The 11,491-nt window shown below is 41.2% G+C and overlaps 1 protein-coding gene across 2 annotated transcripts in view; it reads left to right on the top strand.

Annotated features, from left to right (window-relative positions):
• Positions 1 to 862: 862 nt before the first annotated feature.
• The window catches only part of fer1l4 (fer-1 like family member 4), a 29,150-nt gene continuing 18,521 nt past the window's right edge, over positions 863 to 11,491 (top strand). For both annotated transcript variants that reach the window (XM_068722260.1, XM_068722259.1), the window contains exons 1-15: positions 863 to 1,119; positions 2,548 to 2,603; positions 4,361 to 4,449; positions 4,602 to 4,701; positions 4,787 to 4,881; positions 5,693 to 5,737; positions 5,911 to 6,075; positions 6,232 to 6,292; positions 7,034 to 7,165; positions 8,060 to 8,122; positions 8,213 to 8,297; positions 8,381 to 8,546; positions 9,275 to 9,455; positions 9,865 to 10,051; positions 10,677 to 10,756. In XM_068722260.1, the coding sequence (XP_068578361.1) occupies positions 1,041 to 1,119; positions 2,548 to 2,603; positions 4,361 to 4,449; positions 4,602 to 4,701; positions 4,787 to 4,881; positions 5,693 to 5,737; positions 5,911 to 6,075; positions 6,232 to 6,292; positions 7,034 to 7,165; positions 8,060 to 8,122; positions 8,213 to 8,297; positions 8,381 to 8,546; positions 9,275 to 9,455; positions 9,865 to 10,051; positions 10,677 to 10,756 (1,584 nt within the window). In that variant the 5' untranslated portion in view covers positions 863 to 1,040. The remainder of the gene's footprint in view (positions 1,120 to 2,547; positions 2,604 to 4,360; positions 4,450 to 4,601; positions 4,702 to 4,786; positions 4,882 to 5,692; positions 5,738 to 5,910; positions 6,076 to 6,231; positions 6,293 to 7,033; positions 7,166 to 8,059; positions 8,123 to 8,212; positions 8,298 to 8,380; positions 8,547 to 9,274; positions 9,456 to 9,864; positions 10,052 to 10,676; positions 10,757 to 11,491) is intronic.

Here is an 11,491-nt window from a genome sequence, read left to right as displayed (position 1 = left end):
ATAAAGCACAGAATGGTTCAGGGCCAAAACACATCTCTGATCTGCTGCTACCCTATGAACCATCCCGACCCCCTTAGGTGGTCTGGGACCGGTCAAAGTCCCAGAAAGCTGCAGGTCTGCTGAGACCCTCAGCTCCTTTAAATCAAGACGTTTCTGTTTGCTGCTGCCTTTAATTGAACCAGATTCAAGGATATTAATCAGTAATTGTATTGGTGCTTTTACTTCAGTGAATGACACTTCTTTCACAACTGTACTCCAGCAAGAATCTGAACGGTGTTCCTTTAGAAATAAATCATACTGTACTCTAGATATCAGATATCCAGTCAGATTAGCTTCTTGTTTCTGGTGTGGCCTGGAGGTGATTCAAGCTGACTTGTCTTCTCCAGTAAGTAGTGTTTACAACATCTACAGATACGTAGAAAACTTTAAGTAAAATTATCAAGTAAACAGTTTGTTTTACTTTCCTTTTGTAGTTTTCTTCTTTCTGCCAACTCGGTTGTTTTTTCCAAACAACCGAGCTGGCAGATGTCAATGAAAACAAACTTTTTCTTCATGAAGAAAAGAGTAACTTTAATTCAGTACTTTGGTTTAACTTATAATCAAGTATTTTACTGAGTACTGCTTCTCTAGTGTGTGTGTGTGTGTGTGTGTGTGTGTGTGTGTGTGTGTGTGTGTGTGTGTGTGTTTTATAAGTAGGAAACTAGTTGAGCAACTCTATTTGCTTTCTCAAACATTAGAGAGGACCTGCCCTAACACACACACACACACACACACACACACACACACACACACACACTCCTTCCTCCCATCACACAGTTGGACAGAAAACACACACAGCAGTTAGTTTCCAACCGTTGAAGAAAGAAGACGGAAAGAGAGCTGATGAGACGACTTCAGAGAGACACGATGTAGACGGGTGAACAGGTAGACGAGTGAACAGATAGACGGGTGGCCAGGTAGACGAGTAAACAGGTAGACCGGTGAACAGGTAGACCGGTGAACAGGTAGTCGGGTTTGTACAGACAGTCATCAGGATCATCATGTCCATCAGTGTGAATCTGAGGAAGATCTCCAACCTGCCGGGACGATACGACAGGAAGGTTGAGCTGTGCTTCAGAGGTCAGTAACAAACACTCACCTGTCTGTTTGTATCCAAGCGGAGAAAACTTCTCCTTTATATTAACTCGCACTCTACGGCCAAAAGTATGTGGACTAAGTACATTTACTAAAGTATTGTACTTTAGTACTTGAGTATTTCCATTTAATGCTACTTTATACTCCGTGACATTTCAAAGGCAAATAGTGTACTTTTTACTCCACTACATTTTATAATTACCTGAAGTTACAAGTTACTTGACGATGTAATAATAAAGATACAACTTTATTCACAAGCTCAGTTCACAATAGGAGCACAAACCAGATCCGCTGAAAGTACTTTTTTGGTAGATTTTCTCATTTAAGTATAAGTGTATGAGTGGACATGTGTTTTTTCTGTTTCAACAACAGATGAAACATAGTTGCTGGGTAAAACAACAGAGTAATGTGATTTTTGAATGACTGAAAATCAGACATGTGTCCCTCCTCTGCAGCTCACCAATGAAACACAAAGAAAGACATTTTATACTAAAAGTACATTATTTTTGGAATATATTCCAAATGTTTCCAGTGTAGACTTTGTCCCCCATCACTTCCACTGGAAGCATTTCATGATGGGATCTTTTCATGTCCAGTTTTGTTAAATATGAACCTTTCCTTACATGTAAATGTTTATCACAGCTCTCTGGAACAGTCTGGCTTAAAGTACATAAATCTAATGAGCTCATGTCTTTGTTAGTTCACTTAATGAACAAATAAGGACGATCAAACATGCAGTATTACAGTCGTATTCAGGTGATGGTAGGGGAAATAAAAAGAAACACACCGTCACAAATAAAGCACTTCACTTGAATACCTACAAGCTATCTACTATTTTTAACGTTTTCTGTCTGATAACATTTTAAAAAAAGCAACGTATCTCTCAATATATGATATGATAAGATTTGATGTTCAATATTGCTTTAGACTTCATATACAATGAAGACAGGAAAACAAAACACACAACAACACATATTAACCCAACATGTTAAACAAGCAAGCTCAACTATCTTCATAGATTAACATAAACATACGTACATCATAAATAAGTATTACAGTTCCTCTCTATGGCGTACAACTCATCTTTTACCCTTCATCAATTACAGCTACAACAATATGAATTATGATATACTTGTACTTTACTTGAGCATTTAACATTTTTACTCCATTATATTTATCAGCAAAAATATAAGTTACTGGTTACCATAAACCAACTTATAATTTATGAAGTATTATTAAAGGTTTTACTTGAGTACATTTTTAAATGCAGGACTTTTACTTGTAACATTTAAACAATGTGGTAATGCTACTTTTACTCAAAGTTAAAGATCGGAGTACTTTATTCCACCACTGCCTGTCTGTACTGTTGCTGTATTACCTGTCTGTCTGTCTGTCTGTCTGTCTGTCCTCCAGGTTTCACCCATAAAACCAAAGCCCTGCAGTGTGAGAACTTGGCCATCTTCAACGAGGTCAGTGCTTCACTACAGGTGGACACGTTCAGAGCCAATCAGATCACAGAACGATGATGTCATCATTAGAACCGGCCGCAATTCCTCTGGCGTCCACTAAAATGAGCCTTTTGGTGGTGTTGAGTGGGGAATGGGATGTCAGAGTGAAGTCTGTGAAGACGGTCAGTTCAGGGAGAAGCAGCTGTGAGGATGAGACGCAGCTGAGATTTCAGATCACATGACCTCGGGGTCATATCTGTCCTGTGTCTGTGTGTGTGTGTGTGTGTGTGTGTGTGTGTGTGTGTGTGTGTGTGTGTGTATGTGTGTGTCTGTGTGTGTGTGTGTGTGTGTTACAGCAGGTAGCTGCAGGTGTTTGTCTGCTTTAGATAGAAACTATTTTAATGGAGCTGATAGGAAACTGTACCACTCCTACAGTACACACACACACACACACACACACACACACACACACACACACACACAGCCGCTCCTTTAACACATACACACCTACAGATGTGATTCTATTTTATTCTACTGCACTCTACTGTGCCCCACAGGGCCCCTGGAGAAAAAAAACAACAACAAAAAAACAATTCATCCTCTTGAATTAACAGTTTTTAGCAGGAATTATATATAGCAACTATAGTGGCTCTATAGATTGCAAGAAATTTTGACATTCATCTTCCTCAAAGTACGAGTCTCAATAACTTAAATGATCTTCTGACTTCTCATCTAGAGCCATCTACTTTGTTCAATACGTTGTTTTATGACTAAATACCTGTAAGTATCTCAACTCTATGTTTAGTGCAAGTTAGTTCATATTAGCATGCTAACAGGCTAGACTAAGAGGGTGCATTGTTATGGCAATACATTGTATAGTTGTTGAGACAGTTTAGCCTGAACCAAAGTGGTCGCGGTGTGCTTCAATGGGGTGAACCACACAGCGACAGCCGCTGAGGCTCATGGGTACTGTAGTGTCTAGAGCTGTACAAATGCAAAAGAAAACATTTCTCAATCAGGACAGAAGTCAACGGGAGACTTTCTTAAAAAAACAAATTTCATTACAGTGTGTGATTTTACAAAGGGAGAACACATTTGTTGAACCGGTGCCTCCACACTTCACTACATTGCCTCCTGTGTGTTGACATAATCACTACCCACAGCTCAGTGTTATTGTTACAGTAACGTCTGTGTGACGTGAACGCAGCAGTTAGTTCTGAGTATCTAGGTTTAGTTATTTTTCTCTGTGCAGCCTCTGAGTAAGGCTTGTGTTTGTTCTTCAGGTGTGACCAGGTGTGTGTGTGTGTGTGTGTGTGTGTGTGTGTGTGTGTGTGTGCCTAAACCTACTGTAGCACACGATGATTAATAGTTGTGATGGGAAATATCCAGTGTCAGGAAAGAAATAGTCTCGTCCTTCTTCCTGTCTTTGTTGTAAACAAAAGTTAGCAGTTTGCCTGATATTGATGTTAATATGTAGCGGCTGTAACTCAATGTGTTGGCCGTCAATCACAGGGTTGGTGGTTCAATCCCCGGCTCTGAAGTGTCTTTGAGCAAGAAACTGAACTGAACTGTGTGTGTATTTACGTCACATGAGACAATATATGGGAGAGGTCAAAGGTGGAGAAAAATATCAATGAGGACATTCACATCCGACACCAGAGGCCCTTTGTTATCATGTGACATACACTAAGCAATTCTACAAAGAAAGTAACCTGTGTGTGTGTGTGTGTGTGTGTGTGTGTGTGTGTGTGTGTGTGTGTGTGTGTGTGCGCACACAGCATTTCCGGTGGCCTCACTATGGTAAAGTGATCAGAGATGAAGTTTTGTCCATCAGTGTTTACAACTGCAGTAAAGTCTTCTCCAACAGGTAACACACACACACACACACACACACACACACACACACACACACACACACACACACATTTTATGTTTGACTGACATGAAAACAATACATTATATTGTGTGTGTGTGTGTGTGTGTGTGTGTGTGTGTGTGTGTGTGTGTGTGTGTGTGTAGACTGCTCGGTAAGCTGGTCGTCAGCCTCCAGCATGTCGTTACAGCGGGGAGGCTGTTGCTACGGGAACCGCTCACTGATGCCAACTACAGCCTGACTGATGTAAGGACACACACGAATAAACACACACATATCTAAGACTTGTCTTCGGTTGACATCTATGTGGGTTCTCCTTCTCTCTCTGTAGATTTATATCGAGTTGGACATTCGATATCATCCAGTTGAGGGAGCAGCAGGAAGCTGGGAGGGACTTGACTTCCTGAAAGTCGAAGACAATGATGAGTAAGACATCGTGTCCAAACTGAACCGGAAAACAACTCTGGTCGTTGTTTGAAGGAGGAAAAACAGAACTTTTTAATTACTATTTGCACACTAAAGGATAACTCCCACGTTCATTTAAATCGTCTTGTTTGCTGTCTTCAGAGTCGTAGGAGAAGATTTACGTGAGTCCGGTGCTGAGATAGATCCTCTGGTGGTTAGAGAGTTTTGACAAAATAAAGACTTATTTTTAACCCTAAAAAGTTAGCCACCCTACTGCCAGGCTAACCCAGAAATTGTCATAATTGATGCTTTGCTGACAATGTAGTGGAACAAGTAATAAGAAAGGACAGAGTTCTTCGAGACATTAACCCATTAATAATATTGTCAGTCATTCTCATTTGTCCAAAGAAACTACCCTGAGCCTGGCTGCTGAGTTATCAATATATATTATGCGTTTACAATTTGGCAAATTGGCACCATTTAAAGTCTTCTTCCAATCAGAAGAATTCGGCAGTTCGATCCCCGTCTCCTCCAGTCCATGTTGGTTAAGAACACTTTGGACATGGTAGGACATGGTATCCCCTTCCATCAACATGAGTGACATGTAGTGTAAAAGTGCTTTGAGTGGTTGGAAAACTAGAAAGGTGTTCTACAAAAACAGTTTACCATTTAGTCAAAGTCTGTCTTTGTGAAAGCGTCACCAGGACGTGTTTATCTTCACTTAACGCTAATATTGGAATCAAGGGAAACTAGAAACAAACAAACACGGAGAGGGTTTCTCCAGATCTGACCAGAGTGAACACATGATTCTTTTCTCTCCCTTCATCCTCAGATCAGCTCTGGTCATCAGGAATGACGGATTTAATGACCCTGAAAGGTGAGAAGTTACACACAGTTACCAAAATATTAGACCTGCCGAACTATCAGTGGGACTCTAGTCTGAACATCCAATCGTGATCCAAATATTCCTCCTACCCCTCTACTTCTGACAGAACAACAAAGTACACACAGTGTTAACCTCTCTCTCTATCTCTCTTTCTCTCCTGTCAGTCAGCTGACTGTCGCTCGCTCAGGTCAGCTGGAGAGAGAGGCTCGGCATCTTGGGCGGAGCCTGGTCCGGACCGGGGATGAAGATGATGATGACGATGATGATGATTTTGACGATGACATTATGGACTTGGAGGCTTCCGACATCATCTTCACTCCTCTGCTGAGGTCTGGTTACTTCACTGTCTGTCTGTCAGTCTGTCTGTTTACCTGAGTTCTGTCAACTCATGATCTGCTGTCAACAATGTGGGGATGTGTGTGTGTGTGTGTGTGTGTGTGTGTGTGTGTGTGTGTGTGTGTGTGTGTGTGTGTGTGTGTTTGTAGCCGTTCCAGGCCGGTGTACAGAAGTGTTGCTGCAGCGATGCCCAGAGTCCAGAGCTTCCAGGTGAGTTTATTCCTTTATTCCTTTTTTTGAGGCGTCTTTGCTGGTCCATGTTATCGTGGCATACCGGCTAATCAAGGCAGCCCAGACATCCTTTTCTCCGGCCACATCCTCGAGCTGCTCCTGGAAGGCTCCTGAGGTGATGCTGTAATCCCTCCAGCATGCCCTGAAACCCTTTAATTAAAGTGACTACAACCTAAATCTTTATTTATCTTTATGTGAGAGGATGAACCTGTAGATCTGCAGCTCATCTGGAGCTTTAAAGTGAGTTCCAGCTCATTGTGTAGCTCTCTGACCCACAACTTTACTGTTTTGGTTCACTCTCACCACTCAGTGTCGTTTCTGCAGCAGGCAGCGATATTGACCTCTTAAAATCCCCAGAGGCTCAGGGGTAAATGATGATCTACAATGTTTTGAATGCTAGGGTTAGGGTGACTTTTAAAAAAGGGTTCAAAGAAAAATCTGTAAAAACCCTCTGTACACTTTGCTCAGCACCAAACAGCAGATAGACACGGTAAGGCCCAATCCCAATCTCCAAATTTATGGACTTTATGGACACCCTAACCCACTGATATGGGTTAGGGTGGTGAGGATTCACTCAACTTATCTGATGCTTCTCAAGGGGAGATGATTAGCAGACAGACCTCACAGCCATTCAGAGGAAACCCTGAAGCTTTTCTCACATCATTGAGGTGTGTGTGTGTGTGTGTGTGTGTGTGTGTGTGTGTGTGTGTGTGTGTGCAGTTAAATGTGAACATCCTGGAGGCTCAGAAGCTGGTTGGCGTGAACATCAACCCTGCAGTTTTCATCCGAGTGGGGAATCAGAAAAGACGCACCGCGACGCAGAAATCCACCAACTGTCCTTTCTACAACGAGGTACTGCAGAGAGGTGACAGTACAGAAGAGTGTAGCACAGTACGGGGTAGTGTTATATACAGTATTTTTATAGAGGGATAGAGGTATCTGTCACATAACAGTATCCGTCACATAGACGTGGTATAGATCATCTGAAAGGTTGGAAGCTGAAGATTCATTTGAGATATATAAATATAATAATAATAATACAACAGCCATTCCAATGCTCACTTATGTCTCATAAATTTGCATGCGTTTTTGAGTTGATTCCATATGTTACATAGATTTGGTGCTAAATTTAACGATTTCTTACTACTCGAGAATTAATCAAAATTCTGAAAAATCCCTCCAAAATACCACATTACAATACCAAGACCTTGAGGAACACCATAGAAAAAGTGATGCTGTTATTTCATATCAAAAACCTTTTAAATTTGCTGCAACATTTTTTTGATTGTATGGCGATCGCTTCTGTTCCGAAAAGTGCACAGAAACCACCCTATTGTCAATAAACCTAGAAAGACATTCATACCCATGGTCTCTTGTTTCCGGGGAGTGCATTTTCATGTGATTATCATAGAGGTAACAACACTTACTATGTGACTATGTGGACTAACATCATCACACATTAATACAATTAGGCTAATTGGATTCTTAAGAGTATCAGCTTTCCATTCATAGCCAATATGCAGAAATATTCAAATACACCATTTTAGAATAGGAGAAAAATAACACATTTGCATTGCATACAAAGAAACTGCACAGCCCCCAATCCTGACAAGCTAGCCGGACAGTGATCAAATAGATTCATAAGGTCGTCTAGTTTCACATGTTTCCAATATCTTCACTCTCACTCTAAAGATATCTGAAAGCTTCTGAAATACAGTTTGTGGGTTACCTCCTCTTCTCTTTCAGAACTTCCAGTTTGAGTTTCAGGAGGCTCCACAGATCCTCTTTGATAAAGTCATAGAGATAAAGGTCAGTTCTACTGTTTGGTTGTTTTGTTTTTTCTCTTCTGTGTCTACTGCTGTGGTCTGGTGAAACCTGCAAAATGTCCCCTCCTCTCAGGTGTTCCACAGGCGAATTCTGGCCTTCCTGATGACCCACATTGGAACCTTTAAGATTGACATCTCCACCGTGTTCAACCAGCCAGGTACCAGAAAAGCTCACACTGCAGGACTGATCCAAACGCTGCACAGTACTCTCTGACCTCTGATCTCTCTGCGACTTCTCCAGATCACCGTTTCTACCAGAAGTGGGCTCCTCTCACCGACCCAGCAGACACCAGATCAGGGATCAAGGGTTACGTCAAGGCCAGCCTCAGTGTGCTGATGAAGGGAGACGCTATGAGCATGCCCAGTCTGCCACCGGCCTCGTCTGGAGCCAGTGAGGACATTGAAAAGTCAGTGACGACACATCTTGAATGCATCGTCATATAATAATAATAATAACTTTATTTACCACCTTTAGCACCTTTCAAAAACATTGTTACAAAGTATTTTACAATTACAATATGATAAAAGTAAATAATAAATAATATACCATCAGTAAAGAAAAAGCCATTAGATAAAAGTTAGTCTCAAGAAGAGAATTAAAGGAAGATACTTAGTTCCACAGCTGAGGGGCCCGGATGGCAAAAGCCCGGTCACCTTTGCTGACATGTCGGGATTTTGGAACCATTAGTAGGGCCCGGCTAAAGGGTCTCAAGCAAATCACAGATATAGACAGGAATCAGAGGAAAGGAGTGATCTCAGTAAGCTGTCTTAGTTTGGCAAAGCAGGCATCAAAAGACAAGTCAGAATCAAAAATGACACCTAAGTTTAAGGCCTCTATTGTTAGAGGCCTTAAACTTAATGGGGCATACAGTTGCGTGTCATCTGCATAGCGGTGGAGGTCAATATCATCTCTGCACATACGAATCATTCGTCAATCATCTACTTTTATCACATCAAATAACAGTGTTGAATTGGCACGGCCAGATAAACATAGTCTGACAAAAAGGAGGTGTGGGCCACTATTGACCTCCCCATCACATTTATTAACAAATTACATTATGTTGAGTCTAAGGTTAAACAGCTGGCAGGACATAATACGTTGGCTTTGGGTTCTGATGCTGTGTTTCTCTTGCAGGAACCTGCTGCTTCCTCGTGGAATGGCTTCTGAGCGTCCGTGGGCTCGGTTCCGTGTTCGGATCTACAGGGCCGAGGGTCTGCCCACCATGGAGGCGGGGCTGATGGCCAAGATGTCAAAGGCCACTGACCGAACAATCTTCATTGATCCCTACGTACACGTGACCTTTGCTGGACAACAGGTGCTCTGACATGTATATATATATATGTGCTGTTATATTTATTCTCCCCCAGGGGGTAGCAGCCAGTACCAAGAAATGTTTGAGAAACTACATTTAGTTACTGCACTATTTTTCCACGTATAATACCAAAACAGTCTGGGGGAAACTTTCGGATTGGAGCTTAAAGGGCTGTATTGGCAATGGTGGAAGAAGTACTCAGATCCATTACTTACTGTAAGTAAAAGTACCAATACCACAGTGTAGAAATACATAATTATAAGTAAAAGTTGCGAATGAAACTTTTTGTTACTAGTTTAGTTTCTTGGGTTCCAAATTTTGTGGTCGAAAACATAAATTTATTTATTTAATCTACAACTAGGAGTCGCCAAATCAGATATTTTCTAATCGTACTGTGTGTTTGTGTCTGCAGGGGGAGACTTCGGTTGCCTCCGCCACAAACTGTCCAGTTTGGAACGAGGAAATCTCCTTCATTGAGCAGTTTCCTCCTCTGGCTCAGCGAATCAGGATCCAGGTCCTCGATGACGCCAAGATGGGAGACATCGCCCTGGCAACGCACTTCCTGGACCTGCAGCAGATTTCTGATCATACCAGGAATGGTATGACCTGCAGTTTATACACAAACTATTTTTAGTTTAATGGAACTTTGAGACAGGCAGAGACAGGCCTTTATTTCTAATTTCCCTGTTTTCTAAGTATGTTTAAATGTATTATGTCAGAACACTTCCTGTTTTTTAATCTGCTCTTGTTTTTATTTGCGGTTGATGCTGTCTACTGTTCACATTTCCAGTTCCTTCTACTTTGCTGCGTTTTTGTTTTAGATTACTGTTAAGCTACCATCAATGAACGCAACACATCCTGCTCAGACACTTAACTTTAAAATCATCTCAGTGTTTCAAAGGGCGTATATTTACTCCTTCCTTTCTTGGTAGGTTTTTAATGTAGAACATCTGAAGGAAGCACAAGTTTAATTAGAAGTAGATTAAACTTGATCAGAAGTAAGTAGAATCAACTGGAATCAGTAAGTGAAAAAAATGTTGGTGTCAAAATAGAAAGTGTTTTTAGTGGTATGACATAACTTTGTTGTTGAAATTATGTGTGTGTAAATTCTGTATGTTGTGCTTAAATTGCATTATAAGCCTTTAATGGAGACCAGCCAGACTCCATTATCTGAATGTCAGTTTTTCCTCGAGAATTTACGGTAACATATCTGTCTGTCTGCAGGATTTAACCCCACTTTTGGACCAAGTTGGCTGAACCTGTACGGATCTCCTAAGAACTCGACCCTTGGAGACGTCCACCAGGTAGACCAGAGAGGAACAAATCAAACCTAACATTTAAAACAATAATTCAACAATTTGGAAAATTTCCTTGTTTGTTTTCTTTCTGAGTCAGATAATCAGTGAATAACACTGATTCGCCAGATTTTGTAATGTGCTGATGGCTTAACTTCAAGTTCACAGAAAAGGCGTGTGCTGTGATAGTAAAGTTACACTGGTTACGGAAAAGGAGCCGAACAAAGTTGTCCAATCACTAGAACATGTCGAGGCAATGAGTACCATTCAATCACTGCACAATCGATGCTGCGACAAGGCTTTCATCATATGGGAGTGGGCGAGGTTTCATCCAAAGTGGGCTGGAAAAACAAAAGTCATGTATAGACCTTTTGTGGAGTCAGCACCAGTGTGGGCTGAGACATATGTTAAATCTAAAGTTTTTGCTTTTTCTCCACCTGTAACATTGGTTGTAACCATGCGGCAACCTATGGCACTGAGAAATTAATCAATTTCTCAAATGTCAATTTAATTTGTCAGAAACGGCAGTTCTTCGAACGGCTACTTGAGGCTGGCTCCAAAAAGGAATCAATCCCCATAGACCCCATGTTCAATACCCAACTTTATAGCAGAAATAAACACGTTTACAGCCTGGTATAAAAACGTTTTGGTCTCTATAGCCAATATCCCTGTCTTTGACAACTGTAGAGGGATGGATTTTTAGATCTCACCCGTTTAATATATTATGTTAAGGCTTAAAGTCAG

Source organism: Cebidichthys violaceus, unplaced genomic scaffold (assembly GCF_023349555.1).
Source record: "Cebidichthys violaceus isolate CVI_PGR_0920_01 unplaced genomic scaffold, fCebVio1.0.p SCAF_29, whole genome shotgun sequence".
In the NCBI taxonomy this organism is placed as follows: Eukaryota; Metazoa; Chordata; class Actinopteri; order Perciformes; family Stichaeidae; genus Cebidichthys; species Cebidichthys violaceus.
Note: the sequence above shows the minus strand (reverse complement) of the source record. Positions and strands in the feature narration are given on the sequence as shown.